The sequence below is a fragment of the Equus przewalskii genome, chromosome 12 (assembly GCF_037783145.1).
Source record: "Equus przewalskii isolate Varuska chromosome 12, EquPr2, whole genome shotgun sequence".
Taxonomy (NCBI): domain Eukaryota; kingdom Metazoa; phylum Chordata; class Mammalia; order Perissodactyla; family Equidae; genus Equus; species Equus przewalskii.
The window spans coordinates 33,541,998-33,561,828 of NC_091842.1; the positions used below are offsets into that span (position 1 = coordinate 33,541,998).

The following is a 19,831-nucleotide window of genomic DNA, read 5'->3' on the forward strand; positions in this document are numbered from 1 at the left end:
AAGCTATTCCCAGGAATACAATAAAATAATAAAAAATAGAATATAGAATATAAAACATACAAAATAAAACCTCTCGATGATACTTTTCCTGGTTCCTGCTCCAACTCGTAAGAGAAGGAAGAGCAAGTGAGAAGCCCACACCCATGAAGGTAGGGGGGCAGAGGCCCACGGGGCCAGGTGCTCCACTGGGGCGACAGCTGGGCTCCCACGGGGGCGTTGATGAGGTCTGGCAGGCAGGTCAACCAGCCCCACAACTCCAAGAATCCACAAAGAAAGGTGAGTTTCCAGGTAAGGGGCATCAAATTCATCCGACCGCCCCCTCAAACAATAGCCACGCCCTCTGCTCACCCACGGCCTGGCGGGTGGAGCCTGAGGAAAGTCCTCTCCTTCAAGCCTTTTAACGACCCTGCATGGTTCCCATTTTACAGACAGGAAACCAAAGCCCAGAGTTGTTAGGCAGCCTGCCCGAGGTGACTCAGTTAGTAACTGGACTCCAAAGTCTGTGTTCTTCCAATCACATGCCTTTGCCTTCTTAACATTTAAGGCTTGGGACTCAGGCTCCCACTGAGTGCCTATCTTTACTCTGCTAAGTAAACACGCACATGAAACAGTATCACTAAAAAGGAAAAAAGAATTATTCTTCTTTCAGATGCTTCCATAGAATGCCAGCAAGACTGATTGTGGAAGAACAGAGTAGATCTGGAAAGGGGTGACAGCTGGTCACGCTCAAACATAGAGACTCGTCTAGTTTGCTTCCATGCCTCAGGGAGCAAACTAGGGCCAGGAGAGTCCTAGGCATGGAGTCCGAGGAGTGGGGCAGGAGGCAGACAGACTTTGGCTGAACCGGCGGTCAGGAGAGTCACGCGAATTCCGAGACCCAGGACTCGAGCTCTGGAAATGGGGTACCCACCACCCCTGATCACGGGGCCACAGTGAAGGCACGAGATAGCGCCGGTGACACTCTGAGCCCTGGGGCTGGCGCTGGATCAGATGCTCAGTTTGGGTCCCCTCTCCCCCTTTCCTTGCCCCATTGGTAAACCGCTGAGTTGAGGTGACAGTCACTTAGGCAAGAAGCCCACCAAGGCTGTGGAAGTGGCTGTGAAAGTCAGTCATTCTTAAAAGAGTGCTGGGAAAAACAGAGACAAACAAACACACAGAGACAGAGATTGGACTGGCGGTTACCAGAGGGCAAGTGGGGAGGGAGGGAGGGGGGTGAAGGGGAGATTAGGAACATGTGTGAGATGATTGATTGTAATTAGCCTTTGGGTGGTGACCATGATATAATCTGCGCGGAAATCAAGACGTGATGAGGTACACCTGAAGTTTATAGCGTTGTAAAACAATGTTACCACGATAAAAAATAAATAAATAAATACATTAGACCATCAAAGAAAAAAGAGAGTGCTGGAGCGGTTTAAGTGGACACAGCCCACTGGGAAAGCAGTCTGGCAACTGCAGAGTCACAAAAACAGGTTCATACCCTTTGATTCAGAAATGCCACTTCTGGAAACTTATCCGAAAGAAATGAGCCAAAAGGAGAGAGAACACTGTTTTCGTGGAGTGCTCATTACAGTTTGGTTAACAATAATGTCACACCGAAGGCGACCAAAATGTCCCCCAGCAGGAAGATGCCCGCGCAAACAGGGCAGGAGTTGCCAGATCCACTTTGATGCACCCGCGAGAAAGCAGACGTATTAAAACTGGATCACGACAGGAAAGCCTCCTGCTCCGCAGTGGAGAGGGCAGTGGGGAGCACGCGAGGCCGTGGTACACTCTCCGGCGACCATCAAAAGATGTGACTGCAAACGAAGAGAGGGAGGAGACACAGAAATGGCTAAGAGTTGTTTGTTTAGGGTGATGAAATCACAGGAAATTCTTTCCCTCCACTTTCGAAACTCGACGAGATGTGATTGTATTTTCTTTAATGCAGAATACACACCTCAAGAGTAAAAGCAAAATATCCTCTTTCCTCAAGGTCAAGAGCCATAAACACAAAAACTCTCTGCGGCTTCACAAGGGACCGGGGAAACAGACGCCGGGACGAAGAAAACTTCACGCGAATGCATCCGTTTCACAATGGCTTCCAACAGTACTGCATAAACATGGCTAGCAGCTTAAATCCACATTTTGATATTCCCCCCAAAATCCTCTCCCTAACCCCCTTTTCTGTGGCTTGCTTCAGTAGATTGAGACCATTACTCTCTTTCTTTCCCACCTAAGATGCTAGAATGCTCCACCGCTGGCCAGCCCACATTTCCCGGGCGCTTGCTGTCTGCCAGGCACTGGGCTCCTCACCTCACAGGCCCTCTCTCTCATCTACTTTGGGCGAGAGATGAGAGGCAGGACACACGAGAGAGGTTAGGCTTAGGGAGGTTAAGTAACTCGCTCAAGGTCACACAGCTGGAGCTGGCCTTGAACCTCGGCTGGTCTGACTCAGGAGTCTGTGTTCTCTCTTAACTGCTTCTCTCAACTGCCCCTACACATGGGGAGGGGCCAGCCCAAGTCCAAGGTTCTGCTTGCACGTTCCCATCACACCCAGTGGTTCCGGTGACCTTCCTTCCAACACGTGTTTCCCTTCTTGGCTGGCAGGGCTCAGCGGCGCTCTGACCATCTTGGTCTTACTCTATATTATTTGTTCACTGTCTCTTCTTGCCTCTTGTACCGTGCCTGGGACCCAGAAAACGCTTAACAAGTATGCCGAATGGAAGAATAAACAGTGTCATTTGCAGAATACAAGAGGAAAGCATGACTGTACTGCCAGAGGCCTCCCCGTGGCCTGCAAGGTGCTGGCCCTCCTCTCTGGCCTGTGCACTCACTCCGCTCCAGTTCGCCTCTTCCTTGAACACAGCGTTCTCGGTGGCACCCTGGGGCCTCTGCACTCACTATTCCCTCTGTCTGGCAAGTGCCTCCTCTAAGTCTCTGCGTGGCCACTCTTCTCGCTCTTCAGGTTTCAGCTCAGAGCAGCTTTTCCCGATGGTTCGACCTGAAGTGGTGCCATCCCTGTTCCCCTCAGAGCCTTTACTGCAGCCTGACATCTAGCTTCGTTCGCTTGCTTGCCAATAACCTTTCCCCCTCCCAATGTCCCGCGAGGTTTGGAAGGCAGAGACGTCAAGCACAGCATGGGGCACAGAGGGGGAATCCAGGGGCTCCTGATGAATGTCCGAAGGGATATCTTACAGGTGAGGAAGGATTTATTAGTAAGCGTTGCTCGAACTTCTCTGACGAGTCCTTAAGGAAAATAAAGGGCGGGATTTCTGAAAAGGATCAGCCTCCTGAAAGCTAGAAAAGTCTACTTGGGGCGGGGGGGGGGGGGGGGGGGGAAGAAAAGCTTTGAATCCAAAAGGATGAAATGGAATGTTCTTTGGATTCAAGCAAAGAACTTGAAACAAACCACAGAAGCCCTCAATTGCTTGCTAAACCATACACTTCCTTTAGCCCGAATTCAAAGCGCCCTGTTGTGCTCTGAAGCCTGAAACGGGTTGGGAGCTAAGCTTCCGGAGGACTCTGGAGGGCTGCCCTGCAACAGGAACTGGGCCGAGGTGAGCGGTCGAAATGCCCCTTCAGAAAGCAATGTTTGAAGTCGCAAAGGGAAGCTTTTCTAAGGTGGCTGGCTTTGCTCTGAGGCGGCCGGCCCTGCTTTCCTCCATTCTGCCACCTTCTCCCTGGCTCTGCACCCACAGATGCTGGAACTGGAGAGCTGCTGTTATACACTGGTCAGACCAGGCTGAACAACAGGCCCCAGGGGTTCTGTCTGGGCTTCGGTTAGCAGTCTGGGCTGCGCATTCCAGCTGGGGCAAGGGAGGTGGGCAGCACGGCCCTGGGAACCGCAACTAAGTGAGAAGTGAGGGGCAAAGGGGAGAAGAGAAGCCCGACCCTCACGAACTGCTACTGCCTCGTGTGTTTCCGCCTTCCCTGAGGCCTCATGAGAACTCCAGCAAGGCAGGCACGTGCTACTTCCCAGATGAAGACAGACCGGCTCGGAAGGGACGGGAAGCCCAAAGCCCTAACAACCATCCCTCTGCCACGCGCCTCACCCTGAATTTCTCCCGTCCTCTCCTGTGGGCCAGGACCATCTGCCCCAAGCCAGGAGGGCGCAAGGCCAGCAATCAGCTAACAAGGCCAAGGTCCTCGCTGGGCTCCAAGGCCCCCAAGATCCGGCTCCTCCAGCCCCTCCAGCCTCATCACTTCCACATAGCCTCCCTCACTCTGGGCTCCAGCCATGGTCCCCTCCTTGGAGATGCCGGAATGTGACACGTCTCTCTGTGCCTCTGCCTACCGCAGCTGCCCAAGCCATCCCCAATTCATGCTCAATGACCACCCCTCTGGTGCCTGCTCCACCCCGCTGCCCAGGTAGGATGAGGGACCTGACCCTATGTTCCCTTAGCAATGGCCCCAGCCACGTGGATGCTGCTGCCTTTTCCCACCTCACCCTCGAGATCTGATTCCCTGAGGCCTGGGGCTGTGTTTTGCATGTCTCCAGTGTCCAGCCCCGAGCGGCAGTGCAGGCAGCAACGAAGGCAGCAGAGGGGACCAGCGGGTCAGAATGGGTGCGAGTTTAGGCTCTGAGGCCACATCACCTGGGCTGAAGCCTGACACTGTTTACTAGCTGGGTGACCTTGAGCAAATCACTGTGACATCTTCGTGCCTCAGTTTCTTCCTCTGTAAGATGGGGCTAATAATAGTGCCAACCTCCAAGGAAGGCTGTAGAATTACAAGAGGAAATTCATATAAAGAACTCATATGAATGATCCAATTTATAACAAACAATACGAGCTCATGTAAGTGTTAAAAAAACCCTGATGGACAAGGAACCAAAAAAGAAGGGAGGACGCAACCCAGAGAGTCACTCTCAATGTTCACAGCCTTCTAGACCTTCTGGCTCAGAGCCCAAGGAGAACCTCAAGGACAGGGTCCTCTCTGGCCTGGGGACACTGCAGCCTGGCCAGGGTAGAGCTTCACTGTAACCTTGCTGGGAGCATCTCTTAGGCCAACTCTCTTAGCCAAAAGCTAAGGGTGAGCGTGCCCGCCTGATGGAGGAGTCAGCGAGACAACACTCATTGCTCAGAACCAGTCCTCCTGTAAAAGCCACGCCAAGGATGCCCACTGCAAACACTGTCCCCACAGACACACTGTGCGCCTGGCCGCGGGCCCGCAGCGCCAGCCGGGAGGGTGAGGAAGGATGGCAGCGCTGGCTCGTACAGGGCGGGTCCTGTGGTGAGGGCTGCGGGTTTGCTCAGACAGCAGGGAACGCTGGTTGACTTAAGACACAAGGTCCGACTTCCTCTGCCCCACCCAGGCCTCCGAGGCAAAGTCACCAGGTGGGTGGAGGAAAGCCTCTGGTGTGAGGTGGAATCTGCAGGTCACTCCTGCTTCTCAAAATCCAGGAGTTAACCATCTCTGCCTCCCTCGAGACGGGCCGATTAACTGAGAAGGAGATGCAGGCTGCTAACGGGGGCCCGTGAGTGGACTCCTATAATTCATCCACGAACACTCACGTCTCCAGGGAATGATTTTCCAGGAAAAGGTTACGGTGCTTTCTAAGAAAGAAACCGTGATCTGACGAGGGAGATAAAATACCGTGAAGAGCCCAGCGAGACGACTTCAGAACAAAGCGCTGATAACGGAAGCACACTCTCCAGCTGGTTCTGAGAACTGCTCCGCTCTTCACACACGTTCTCCCGCAGGCCGGCGAGAGTCACAATTTCACTTGCGTGTGCCTGGTCCCAAGATCACTCAGATACCCTAACAGCACACCACCTCGGGCCACCGGGGCCACCCTGGGCTGAGCTCACACTGCCTCACCTGCATGCATTACTCTGTCGCCCCCACATCCATCACAGAAGTCCGGCCCCCTGGCTGCCCCTCCCAGCGCTCAGGGGCTGGGGCTGTGCTCTGCGCCAGTGGAGGCAGCCTGCATGCAACCGACATCTGATGCCAGACGCGACGGAATTCCAATCCCCACTTTCCCAAGAGCAGCACGTTCTGGAAAGTTCCACCTGGTGGGAGGGTTGAGGAGGTGCTGTTCCTACTGTCGGAACTCGTGTTGGGAGGCAGGCTCTTGACCTGGTCAGAGACCCCTCCCCCCGGCCTGGGAGTGGGCCTGGCGGGCAGCCCCCGGGAGAGGCCGGCTCTGGTGCTCACTCACCCGCCGGGTCTTCTCCACATCGCCGCACGGCAGCCGCTTCACGAAGTCGATGCCCGTCAGCGGTGTGCCCGTCGGGGGCAGCAGGATGGAGGCATCCATCATGAGATACTCCACGTTCATGGGCTTCATCTAGAAGAGAGACATCACAGGAGACCTCATGGGGGAGGGCAGGCGGGAAGGGGCAGGCCTCACGCCTCCCTCTGCAAGGAACAGACGCCCGCAGCGACCTGCATTAGGATGAAGCGAAGCCTCAGGGCGGCCAGACATGGGGGAGAGGCGCCTATTTGTTTTCTAAGTTGCAGATTTTTTCCCCAATTGAAGGACAGCTCAGACACTCTTGAGAAGGTGCCTCCCTGCTACGAAGCTGTGCTCCCTCGGCCTCTCCGCCCCCCGTCCAGCAGGGAGAGGGGCCTCGCAGGGGAGGCCAGGCGCTTCAGGGCGGTTTGTCCTTGCGTGAGCCTGACTGCTGCCTGCCTCCTTTCTGCGTCCAATTATGACGACAACAGTCGCAGTGACGCAGTGACTTCGGCTTCCTGACTTCAGGGCAGGTGGGGAGCTAATGGCTAGCCGTGTACACGCCTCTTTAATCCTCCCAACAACTCCAGAGGGGACGCTTCCCGATCTGCTAACGGGAGACCAGAGGCGCAGAGAAGCCCACTCGGCTGGACGGTGGTGGAACCAGGATGCAGAGCCGGGCCTGCTGGCTCCAGACACCTATGATTTCCACCACACAACCAAGATGCCCCCTCCCTTCCTTGCCCCCTGAGCATCTCCCTTGGGATGATATATCAAAGCCACTTCTAAGCATCTACTAAGTGCCAGGGACCTGCAGGGCTCACCTACCGCTGGATGCGGTGCTGGTGCTAACCCATATTCCAGAGCGGGACACTGAGCTCAGAGGAAGGATACATGGCCACTGGGCCAGACAGCTTTGATGCAGGGCCCTCTGTGGGCACTTCAGCAGTGCCCCAGGGCCTGTCCCCACTTCACTTAGCTTAGCGGCTGGCTTCCTGAAGACTGAGCTGAGGACTGACTTTCAGATACGGGGTCGGGGGTCACCTTAATATTTCTTCAGAGCTCCAGGCATTGTGCAGGACACACAATACACGTGTGATTAAGACAAACAAACTCTGGGAGCTCCCTATGGCGGGAGGGACAGCAACCAAATATTCGTTGAGCACAGATTCTACAGGAAGCATCTCTTAGCTGGTTCACATCCAGCCTGGGCAGCCACGTGGGCCGGGCCCCATTCACAGATGGAGAAACGAAGGCTCAGAACGTAAGCGACCCGCCCAAGGCTGCACAGTCAGTCAGGAGCAAAGCAGAAACTGTGCCGGGATTTAAGAGCCTCAGCTTTTCCACATCGTCAAGTGACAAGGAGCCTACGTTTCCAAACAGGAGAGCGGACTGTGCAGGATGACATTGAGGCGGAGGACATCACGGTAGCCAACCACTGACTCCACTCTGCCCTAGCTAATGATCCAAAGAGGAGACTGCAACACTCTTCTCGGGGGTGGGGGAATAGTGGGGGCTGTGGCCATCAACAAGAACGAGGTGCGCACGGGCAGCCATGCATCACTGCGAGGTGAGTTACGCCAATTTACGCTCTTGCCTTGAAAAGGCTCTGCAGAGGCCTCAGACGTGCCACGAGTGAGGATGTGGCGAGGGCCCAGCTGTGCCGATGCCCGGTGAACGGGCTGGGGAGCCAGGGGCCCACTGAGCGCACCTGGCCTGCCTTTCTCTTTCCGACACTTTAAACACTTAGGTTTATTATAAACTTCCCAAATCACTTCACTCTGGTGAGTAATGTCCATGAAAAAGATTATTTGTCATCTATTTATTGAGTGCCAACTTAGGGGCAGGTGCTGGGGATGCAAAAACAAATGAACAAAACAGAGGGAGCTGCAAGCTTCTGAACCTATCTTTTCGCACGATTCTGCCTGCGGGAGGAGAAAGCGGTCACAGGCTGGGGCTGCAGATTCAAGGAAGAGCTACACGTTGGAACATTCTGGCGGCACGGCAAAGGAGGAGGCAGCATGATATATGCAGAAGGGCGGGGGCTGGGAGGAGAACCGCTCTGCTCTGGAAGCCGGTTCTGCCCCTCATGGCCGGGCAGACGGGGGCACCTCACTCACCCTCTCCGGCTCGCGTTCCCTTCTTGGTCAAAGGAGGGTAATCAGAGCAGCTACCCCCACGGGGCTGATGTGGGGAGTTAGAGATTTAATACGGACTACACGCCTTACACACCTGACATGGAACAGGGCCCCAGTCAAATACTACTCATATCAAAGTGAATCTTTTTTTTCTTTTGAGGAAGATTAGCCCTGAGCTAACATCTGTTGCCAATCCTCCTCTTCTTGCTGAGGAAGACTGGCCCTGAGCTAACATCAGTGCCCATCTTCCTCCATGTGGGACGCCTACCATAGCATGGCTTGACAAGCGGTGCCGTGTCCGCACCCGGGATACAAACTGGTGAACCCTGGGCCGCCGAAGCAGAACGTGCAAACTTAACCGCTGTGCCACCGGGCCGGGCCCACCATCTTCCTCCATTTTTTATATGTGGAACACCTGCCCCAGCATGGCTTGATAAGTGGTACACAGGTCCATGCCTGGGATCCAAACCGACGAACCCGGGGCCACGGAAGCAGAGCACGCAAACTTAACCGCTGTGCCACCAGGCCGGTCCCTCAAAGTGAACCTCTCTGACCCCACTTATGACACACAGGGGGAGTGAATGTCATCTGAAATTTCAGCAGTGGTGGGGATCAATAGGCCCAGCTTTCCATCTGCTTCCCCACCAATCTCTGCCCCCAGTTAGACAGAGTTCTTTCTCGATCAGGCAGGGCAAGCTCCACAGCATACAAGAGCGTTTTGGCCCCTCACTTACCGTCATGCTCCTGTACTCATCTTCAAACATGTCCAAAAAAATTTCTTCTCCCTGAAAAGAAAGAAAGGGAGGGAAGAAATTATGCGTATTTTTTCCACAAACAACAAAGTATTATAAACTCCAGTTCCAGGCTTTGGGGCCATCTGTTTCTCATTAGTGAGTTCTCGTAAATCACCGGGAGGTAAAACACACACGTGAGCAGGAACACACGCTCCGATGAAAGGCCAAATATCAGATTGCACCTCTCGATGGTTTTCTCTTTTATTTAAGCATATGTAGCTGGATTTCTTCTATTAAAGCAACTTCAAAAAACAACAAAAATACTACATATAATTAAAATATAAAAATGGTTAATATTTTCAAGTGTTTAACATCCTCTGCTTTTCGAGAAGGTTGGACAAATGAGGAAGCCTGGTTAAGTTGCCATGCATGTTAAAACTACGAGGCTCCACACCTCTGAAAGGAAGCGTATAATTAAATATGCTTAACACTCAAATTATACAGCTTGTTCCATTCGGTTTTGAGGCACATCTTCGGGGCTTTGTACTTCCTCAGGGCTGTGACCCTGCCCTGGAGGCCCTTCTCAGAACAGGCTGGTGGGCACAAACTTGGCTCCAAGTCACATGAACCAGGGGCTGAATCCCAGCTTTAACCGCTCGAAGCCTTTCTTTGTTTCGCTGCCAGAGTGGGACGACAGCCCCCATCTGTGCAGGTCACCATGAAGATGAAATGAGATACTGCGCACAAAGTGCCGAGCACAGAGCCTGCTACTCGGGTGGGGCTGGTCAAGGTTAGCGCTCGTGCGCATTCTGATCACTACGGACGGGACCATAGCTGGGGGGGCGGGGAGATGCAGCCAAATGCGTCATGACTGTTAGAACCGTCCTGTCTCTCTCATAGGTCCTGAATCTCTCTCTCACACACACAGTCTGGCTGGGAAAAGGAATAGGTCCTTTATATATTTTTCCAGTTATCGGAACTACAGATAAACTTGAATTTTCTTGCATGGTGTAAATATCATGCTATAACCACAGCAAGAACCCCTGAAAACCCAAAAGCTTCTGAGCTATGACACTTAGGGTGTAAATCTTAGAGGATGAGAGAGAGTCGGGCTGGGAGAAGGGAGCTGCAACTGAAATACAGCTCTCCTTTTGTTAATGATAAAGAAAAACCTTCAAGGAAAATGCCCACCTATACGTCTTTCTGTTTTTTCAATCCAAAAGCTTTCTAGGGGGGAAATAAACTGAGAGCAGTTATACTGGAAAGAGATTCAGAGATGACTAACGCAACCGTGAGGTCTTTGCTTTCTTCTGGGCTTTGCTGGAGGACGTGTACCCTCACTTAGAGGCCAGGTGTGGTTCAGGGTGGTCCCGGGGGGAGACCTCCCCAGTGCATGGGGGCCCTTGGTGCTGCCACCCTCATCTGGGCATGTGCCCTGTGTTGCAGCTGCATGAGGTCATCTGAGACTGGAGAGGTGCGTTTCCAAATTATGTGACCTGGTTTTATCTCAATGAACACTGACAATAATGGACACTGGCTTAAAAAGCGTCCTGAAAGAAAAAGATTCCTGTGCAAATGTGTATTTAATTCACAGCAGTCTAGAAAGAATACAGGTAACGGAAGCGCAGGTGAACAAGATGAAAACGGCAGCAGCAGCTCCCTTCCTCCTCCTGAGAGGATCTCTTTATCAGACAGATCACAAGGGGAAACTGCCACCAGCTGGACCTAGAGAGATCTGCTATGGAAGTCAAAAACTTAGAAAACTCCAAGGCATGATATATGGGGTAATCCACTGTTGTTGACAAAGGACGAGCCCTGCCTACAAGTATATTATGCCTTAAGATGAGAGCTAAACAAACCATCACAATGAGATATTTTTAAAATTAATCATCAGGGCTGGCCCCGTGGCCAAGTGGTTAAGTTCGTGCACTCCACTTCAGTGGCCCAGGGTTTTGCCAGTTCAGATCCTGGGTATGGACCTAGCACCGCTCATCAGGCCATGCTGAGGCGGAGTCCCACATAGCACAACCAGGACCACAACTAGAATATACAACTAATGTGCTGGGGGGCTTTGGGGAGGAAAAGAAAAGAGGAAGATTGGCAACAGATGTTAGCTCAAGGCCAATCTTTAAAGAAAAATGAGTCATCTGGAACCTGAAGACATACCTACAAATTTTTCAGATACTGAAATCCTGGTGGTCCTTTAGAAAATCTCACTAAATCTAAGGGTAAATGTTGAGAAGCCTGTGTTAAGGCTCCTTAGCAAACAGGTATATACAAAATATACATGTATATAATTCAGAAATTCCCATGTAATTCAAAAGTAATTTTATATGTATAAACATATATAATTCATGAACGTAAGTTCATATGTATAACTTAGTTATTTGCATATATGTAAATATTTCATGATTTACATGTAAATTCATCAATAAACAAACATGCATAATTGATAAACTGTCATATACAAGAGGTGAGTCCTCAAAAGTTGTACTAAGGAGAGAGCGCAGCAGAGAAGAGCAGAGACCACTGCCTGGAGATCACAGACGCGGGCATTTTTATCAGGAACCACAGGTATGACAAACAGCTGAAGACGTGACCTTTGCGTGCACAGGGCACCCAAGACAACCCTGTTTACTCGGTGCACTCCCCTCCACTAATGGCCCATGCGTGGCCCGCTCACCTTATAAAAGTGCCGCACCAGGTGGACGCTTTCTTCTCTTGCGCCCTGTTGAAAGAGAACGAAGGTGTGACGGAGGCAGGCCTCCTGGAGGTGAGGGCGCCAGGTGAGTCACGAATCCTCAAATCCGAGGGTACATAAGACAGACGCAGGGCTGATACCTTAATCTGTGAAGTGGTTTTTTAATGAGGGGGGAGGGTGGGAGATCTCAAAACAGAAATGGAGACGGACAGGCATTCGATGTGATGACACGGAAAGTTAATATACAGTGAAGTGGGAGAAATGGGCTATAAAATACGGCCATTATGACTCCATTTTTATTTTAAAAAATGTGCGAGTGTATGTGTCTATCTGGAAAGACACACCCAAAGTGTTACTTTTTACCTTTCTGTATTGCCTACATTTTCTAAGATAAAAGTGGAAAGTAAGGTGAAAAACAATTTAAAACAAAGAACGTATATATAAGCACAATAAACTATAATACAATAAACTTGTAATACAAAAGAAAAATTGAAAAATCCTAGACACAAGTACGGAGCCAAATCATTACAACAGAAACTTCTGTGATTCACTAGGTGCCCCCACAGAGCCACTCGCAGCAGAAGGGCAGTTCCGCTAGGGCTCTGGTCTGGAGGCAGCTGCTTCCCCCGCACCGACCTGCTCCAACTCTCTCGGCCTAGGCAGCAGCAGGGAGGCCCTCACCTCCAGGCAGGCCAGGTGCACGTCCTTTATGATGCAGCCTGTGCTGGTCACCACTTGCTGCTTTAGGAGCAGGCAGCTCAGCTCCAGCGTCGCCAGTCGGATCTTCCCGTCTGCAGAGCACACCAAGGTCAGCCTCGCACACCTGGGGCTGCACGCCCTTCAACTCAGTCTCCTGCCTTGCCCACGTGGAGGTTAACAAGTCAGCTAGCTGGCCGACTACATGAGGCCCCCTGACATCCAATGGGGACACAGAGGGAACCCCCTATGCCAACCCCCTTCCCAATCAGCTTCCATAGAATGTTCCCATCAAAACTGCCCATGCCGAATACTCCCCACGGTCCCTTTATCGGGGGGAGAGGTAGGAAAGAGGGTAATGAATGATTCTAGAAGGCCTAGAAAGTGGCCGTCTGAGGTCCCTTCGCTTGTCCAGCATTCTTTCCCCTTCAGGGATGGGCACCCCCACTTTCCTTAGGAGAACCACAGCCCCACTCCTGGTCATGTGACTTGGGTGGAGCTGGTCCCAGGGATGGGCACATCACCCAGGCTGCTCAGGGGGCTCCCATCCCCAGGTAACAGCGATCGGATGGAGGGTGGGCAAGGGAGCCAGGCAGCAGTAAGGCTCAACTCCACAGCCTGCTAGAACCCGGGCAAGAGAATCTCTCCTGTGTGGGCTGCGGAGAGGACAGGGGCAGTAGCGGGCCCTGAGTGGCCCGAGCAGGATAACCCACAGTGGCCCCTGCCCCACCCACGCTGGTGTTTTCAATCTTTGGCGAAGCATTCTGCAAACGGGGCCCTGAGTCCGCCATTCCCCCACCCCCCCGATTGCCCAGGTGTCTCCCCCTTAGCAAGTCCAGAGCCCAGCAGAGAAAGGGGAGGCGGGAGCTGCTGGCAGATATCCTGCCAAGTCAGAAGGCTGCAGAATCCAAGGAAAGTCTTAAAAACATTGCTCGAGCCCCTGGATCTGGCTGGGCCTCAAGCCGTGGCCCAACAGACAAAGTTACACAAGCCAACAGTTTTGTTTGTTTGTGTTTGTCTTGTTTCAGGGAGCCTGAGCTGGGTTTCTGTAACTGCAACCGAGCTCTGACTGACACAGCCCACTCTCTCCTGTGAGCCAGGCTCGGTCTGGGCGCTTCACAGACGCTCCCCCAAGGAGTGTCTATAAAAAGCCCTCGTAACGGGGGCTCCGAAGACTGAGGTTTAGAAAAGTGCAGTGACCTGTCCAAAGTCCTACCCTGGGCAGAGGTGGACTGCAGGCGCTCTGAATGCCAAACCCATGTCTGGCGCGGCTCCTAGAAGCATCTGCGACGGCCCGGCCAAAGGGCAGCCTGCTCTTGCACACACTCCTCCTGGGGCTTGAAGCTCACTTCTGGGGAGATGTCTCAATGTGGAAGTAGGGGCCAGGAAAGGGGAAGTCTCCAGGCCACACCTCTGGGGGGCCAGAATGGGTCCCTGGGAGAAAACTGGAGGCAGGAGCCCCAGCCACAGCTCCCTGCCCGTCCTTTCATAAATGCCTCCCTGTCCGATGGGGAACAGATGAGGAGACAGGCTGGATCTGCTTAAAAGTCAATAGGCTATACACAAGCAAAACCAGGGCTTCCTGAGCATGACAAAGGGGCCACCCAGAGAAAGGCTGCTTAGTCTCAGTCAGTGGCTCTCCCTGCCCCAGCAGGCCCAGCGCTGACATCCTCTGTGCTGCCGCCCGACCCCGCGGCTCCCGCCTGCCTGCCCTGTTCCCAGAACCACTGCTGGCCGGGTCAGAAACACCCCTGCTGCTGCCTGCAGGGAAGCAGGACGTGATTTTCCACAGGACCCTTCTTCCTCTGCGAGCTCCTGCCAAGGAGCTGACCTTCTCCCCTGGCCCCGCCTCTTGAGGGGAACGGAGGGAACAGCAAGCCCCTGAGTCCTCATCACAGCTTCCAGACTGTCCCTCTGAGCTGCCGCAACCTCTCCTCGGAAATCCAAACTGTCCTATACACCAGCTCCCAAGGGGCTCAGTCCCTCCCCACCCTGCAGGTTCCTCTCCCAACATCCAGCTCACACCCCACCTTCCTTGATCACTGAGCCACGTCCGCTCACACAGCTCCTGCCAATCACCCGCCAGCTACCATCTTCGGGCCACGCTCTGCCTCCCCAGACTGGACGTCTCAGCAGAGCCTGACCCTGCCCAGCACCCCTTGGTCGTGAGCCACACACATCTCTCTTGCCGGCCAAAGCAGCCTCCTCCCCCGCTTCTTCCTCTGTGGCGCCTGGTGCATTCTCCCATGCTGGCTCCCCTCTACGTCACCTCTAGCTATCTGTAGTGGCCCAGGGCTTGGTCCTAGACACGCCTCCCCTCTCTCCTGCGGCTTTAAAAACCAGCCACATGTCTGTGAGTCCCGCAGGGTCAGTTCAGCCTGAGCAGTTCAGGCTCTGAGCTCTAGATTCCATCTCCATGCGGAGTCCCAGACGGTGAGGACTTCACAGACGCCCAGCTGCGCTCCTGGAAGGCAGGAGCCAGGTCTGTCCTGCACTCACCACTCGCACACAGTGGCTGGCACGCAGGAGGCGCTCAAGAAACACGTGTCGAGTTTACTGATGCCCTGTTGACCCCCTTGAGGCCACGGACCTGGCTCTCCAAGGCCCTGCACTCACTCCCGGGCAGTCACACTGTGCTTCCGGCCACCGCTTGACTTGTGGAGTCCTCGTCTGCAATCACAACCCCCGCCCTGCCCCTCTCCTGAGCCGACCTGGGGCCGCCCCTGGATTGCTCCTGATTGCACAGCTCAGCGGCTCCCTCTGGACCAGGCTGCATCACTGCCCTTCCCTACACACTCACTCGCACTCCCACAGCCTCTCTCCCTGCCTTACAATCAGGGTTTCTCAACCCCAGCAGTGCTCAACCCCAGACGTTTTGGGCCAGATAACCCTTTGTTGTGGGGCTGTCCTGTGCATTGTAGGATGTTTAGCAGCATCTCTGGCCTCCACCCACTAGATGCCAGTAGAACCATCTACCTAAGTTGTGACAACCAAAAACGTTTCTGGACATTGCCAAATATCCCTTGGGGGGCAAAGCTGCTCTCAGTTGAGACCCCCTGTGAGAGGTCATCCCACCTGCCATCTCTAGCCCTTGCTGGGGCTGCAGATCAGTGTTGGCCAAAGCCTCAGAGCTAGGCTGGCAAGTGCCAGGCACTGGGCACATCTCATATTATCAAGAGTCCCCGCTCCAAACCTTCCAACCCTCCCCCTGGCTCACACTCTCAGCCTCATTCGTGCTCAAAGGTGGCCTCGGGCCACCCAAGAGGAGGGCCGCACACATTGACAATACTGGCAGAAGGGTTTGGTGTGGAAGGAAAGGAAAGACAGGGTCTGGCCCAAATACCATGGGTGGGGAAAGAGGGGAGACCCGGACATGAAGACCTAGCTGCAGTGGGCAGGCAAGCATGGGTGGCACAGACGTGAGTGTGCGTGGCAGGGGGGACTGGCCGAGATCTGCCTGGCTTCCGAGAACCAGGGCTCCTGGCGCCCAGCGTGGGTGTCTGGTCCCTCTAAACGCCACCGCCCCTGTGAACAGCCAGCAGCCCCAGGCACCTGGCTGGGCAGCATTGTTCATGATCCTGATGAGTCTTTCGGTGAGTAGATGGTTGTAAGTGGTCTTCTCGGCTGCGGTGGGCACGGGTAGCTGGATTCGCTCTAGTTTTTCAGGATCCATGCCTGGAACGGAGAAAGGAGCAAGCTGTAAGAGGAGCTGCCTTATTGAGAACCTCCTCATGAGGAAGGGGCCCTCAGGGTGGGGCTCCCTCGACCTCAGCCATCCATGGTCCATCTTCGTGATTTCTGCCACAACTTGTCGCTGCCTGTACTGTAACTTACCTTGGAGTTTTCCGTAAATGGAATTTAAGTAAATATATTAAAACATGCATTTTCTATCACTATCTCTAAACAGGAAATCAGCATTGCTGCAATGTTGACAGTAACTGTAAAAAAAAAAAAAGAAAAGAAAAAGAAAGAAAACCAAACCAAACAATGTTCTTACATTTTAGCCAAAGACTGTTGACCAGCTATTCACTGTGACCCAAGAACTGCTCTGTCTGGGTTAAAAAAGGAGATTGGCAGTCACTTAACATGTTGGTGCGGAAGACACATTAGCCCCAAACGGTGACGTGCTCCTGGACATAATCAGAGGGACTGGAATGGGAAAAGAAATAGAACTTCTGCGTGGTATGCTTCACTGCAATTTCATGCCATCTGAGGCCACTCCTTTATTAGACACATTCCACAATGAGGGCAACACAGACCTAGAGACACAGAGACCCGAGAGAAAGGAAACTACAGTCAGACCCAACAATCACACCTCAAGCTCTTAACACCAGACTCTGAGAGCTGGGCCCAGCATTCAACCAAGTCAGAGGGCAGCAGGTGCTGTGCTGGGCAACGGGGTGGCATTCGCAGAAAGGGACCGGGCTAACCCTTCTTGCAGAAAGGTGCAAAGACAATGCAACCAGGAGAGCAGATCTATCTTTCAGAGGCAAAGGAATTGCTTTTCTTCTAGCGAAAACCAACAGCATGAAGGAGCAGAGAGGGGAGAGGTGGTTGTGAAGGAAAGACGGAGTGGGCCCAGTCTGTGAACACAGGGTCGTTTTTCCTAAAGCGGGCCTGGGGGCCACAGGACGCCTGCTGGGGCCATGGCACAGGCCAGGTGTGGGCCAAGAGGGGTTCCAAATCCACAGGCTCTCATCCGACAAAGCTCTGGAGAAACACACTTGCAGAAATAAACACTTCGCTCGGTCCAAGCCTGGAGAGCTGAACGGGTTGTTTGTGCTTAAAGCACGTCTTTTCCTGTTATTCTACAAAAGGGGGGACGGTGGCACTTCTCGGAACTCTTGAAATACGGCCCCTTGAGTACTCGATGACGCTTCATTTAGAACGTTGACAAACCAGCGGAGGATAGCACTGAAGAGCTGATTCTCTGGATTCTGAGTAACTCCTACACACACGTTGACGTCATAAACCATAACAATATATCTTGCTTTATTGAATTCCTTCCAGCTCCGAACCAGAGGCTAAGTCATGCCAAGGAGAGGACGCGGGAGAGGGACGGCCTGAGGGCCTGAGTTGGGTAGGTCTCTTTCTCACACCCCACTAACGTGGCTTCGTCGAAAAATCGGATTGCAAAGAAAATTTAATTTGTGGATTCTCTGTCCCATTTTGAGCTGAAATGTCTAACTTGGAAGTATTACACGGCAAGAAGAACAGGAGCTGAATCTTTCTGGCATTTGGTTTTTCCAGAGATGTCAATGTTGTCTTAACATCTCTCGGTTCTTTCATTTCTGGCCCTCTGGGAACTGTCAGTCAGTGGTTCTGGGAAAAAAATGGCTCCTCAGCCTGCCTGGTGTATCGCCAGGTGTCCCGACCCGGCCCTCTGTCGCCCACTTCAGAGGACAGCACAAGGGGCCGAGCTGCTGGCTCCCTTGGGAACGTGGCGGTGGCCGGCGGCACCAAGGAGAGACGGACTCAGAGCAGTTCTTCATTTCCACAGGGAGCTCCACTTTGTCTCTTTCCTATTATTGTTCCCTACTCCCTTAGAATTTTCCAAAGTGAGGAAATCTGTGGCGAAACTTTCTCTCAAAAGGAAGGAAAACGCTCAGTGGTTATCCTGACCTTCCTCAATGGGGCCTCCACTCTCTGTGAAATGAGGGGCCCCGGAGGATGCAAACATCTGGAGAGCTTCACAGGACAGATTCCAGTTCAACCTCTTCCTTTAGTGAGGAAATTAAGGCACAGAGATGTGAGGTCACATCCCCAAGGTCACAGAGCAAGTCAGAGGCACAGTTAGAACTAGGATAATTCCAGAGGTGGACAGGACCCAGATGGCGAGGGGGTGGTACCACCAACCGGGTGAGCCGACCATGGCAAGCAGCGTGCAAGGGCCTGCCCTCCAAGCTGGCAGTGGCCACCACCTCAGGCCTCCTTGTGCCACTGGGCTCCCTCTCTCCCAGGGAACCTTCCACGCTGTGGTGGGGGTGGAGGAGAAGTGAGCTGGGCGTGGGAGGAATTTTGTTTTGATACTTGATCCCCTTTGACCCTCGGTCTCCTCACCTGTGCAATGGGAACAATGACGGTTAAGTGCCCGTCCCATGGGTGGCGTCAGGATCCAGAGGGAAGAAGCGCGTCAGGGCTCAAAAACTGTTACCTGTTGTTATTATGCACTGACGGGAGTCCTTTATTGTCCTTTAAGCATGGCTTACTGTATTTCTATAAGGTTTGTGTTACAAGAGGGAAGAAAAGAACAAAAGGACCAGAAGGAAGACAAGCTAAGCAAAGCTAAAATCGAGCTAAGAGGAAGGCACGCTGAGCCCTCCGGGAGCAGCTCCAGGGACAAGCTGCTCTGGCTGGGTTCTGAAGGGTGAGCGGGAGTTTGCACTGAGCTGCACAGGGCGACCCAGAACTTGGTGGGCCTAGGGGGGACTAGCAGGAGTGTGGGAGACCCCGGGCAGGGTGGGGGTCTCTGGGAGGAAACGATGAGGGAGACACGGGGCAGAAGGGACAGGCAAGGCTCGAATGCCAGGACTCCTGGAGAGCGGCTAGCGGGAGGTGACACAATCTGGTCGTACGCGCTCTGGCCTCCATTCCCCTGGCCACTCGAGGTGATCTCCGCGCTTCCAGCACTTTTCCCCAAACAGACTCAGTATTGCAAGGCATTCTATGTGAGGTGGATTTTACCACCAGCCACAGGGAGACAGAGAGCAGGGTCGATCCCACACGCCACAGGCAAAACTTTGTAAAAAGCCCCTTCGCACATCTCCGTTCTTTCCCCGAAGTTCCTCCCAGGCAGGTGCCACATTTTCTCTCCCGTGTCTCTCTCTTTCACCCACCACGGCCTCTAAAACCCCCTCTGTTACTCTGAATTATCCGACTCTGGCTCCAGACATTCTTCTGGGTCCAAACAAAACGGAGGATGACAGTTGTGAATGAATCAGGTCAGTGTCACGACACGAGAAGGCTATGCATGTGAAGGGAAAACGGCACACACGTGCATGCACGGACATGGACACACACACACCCACACACAAGTTTTCAGTCACTGAAATGAAGGTTTTGTTGCAAGCCCAGTTGTTTCTTTGCTAGCCATTTCCCTCTGACTGAAATAAACACGGCAGATAATATAATTGGCCTATTTGCTTCAACCCTTAAGTACCGAGTGTCAGACAAATTCCAAAGAAACCCAGATGGACTTCACATGGCCCGGAGAGACACATAAGCAAGTTCCGTCTTCCAGGAGACCACATGCTTCCTCGCTCCCTTCCCGCTGGGGTCAGATTCTGCTCTGCCCAAATGAGTCAGACCGTGTGTCCCCTGTCCATCGCTTCTACTTGCCCTTGGGGGCAAGGCAGGGGTGGAATTCCAACTGATTAACTCAAAGAACCCAAAATAGAAGGGA

At 53.1% G+C, this 19,831-nt stretch overlaps 1 protein-coding gene across 13 annotated transcripts in view; it reads right to left on the reverse strand.

Annotated features, from left to right (window-relative positions):
• The window catches only part of CLEC16A (C-type lectin domain containing 16A), a 200,191-nt gene that overhangs the window by 102,772 nt on the left and 77,588 nt on the right, over positions 1–19,831 (reverse strand). For all 13 annotated transcript variants that reach the window (XM_070566753.1, XM_070566755.1, XM_070566763.1 and 10 more), the window contains 5 exons: positions 15,982–16,104; positions 12,415–12,524; positions 11,716–11,760; positions 9,033–9,083; positions 6,146–6,274 (listed from right to left, as the gene is read on the reverse strand). In XM_070566753.1, the coding sequence (XP_070422854.1) occupies positions 6,146–6,274; positions 9,033–9,083; positions 11,716–11,760; positions 12,415–12,524; positions 15,982–16,104 (458 nt within the window). The remainder of the gene's footprint in view (positions 1–6,145; positions 6,275–9,032; positions 9,084–11,715; positions 11,761–12,414; positions 12,525–15,981; positions 16,105–19,831) is intronic.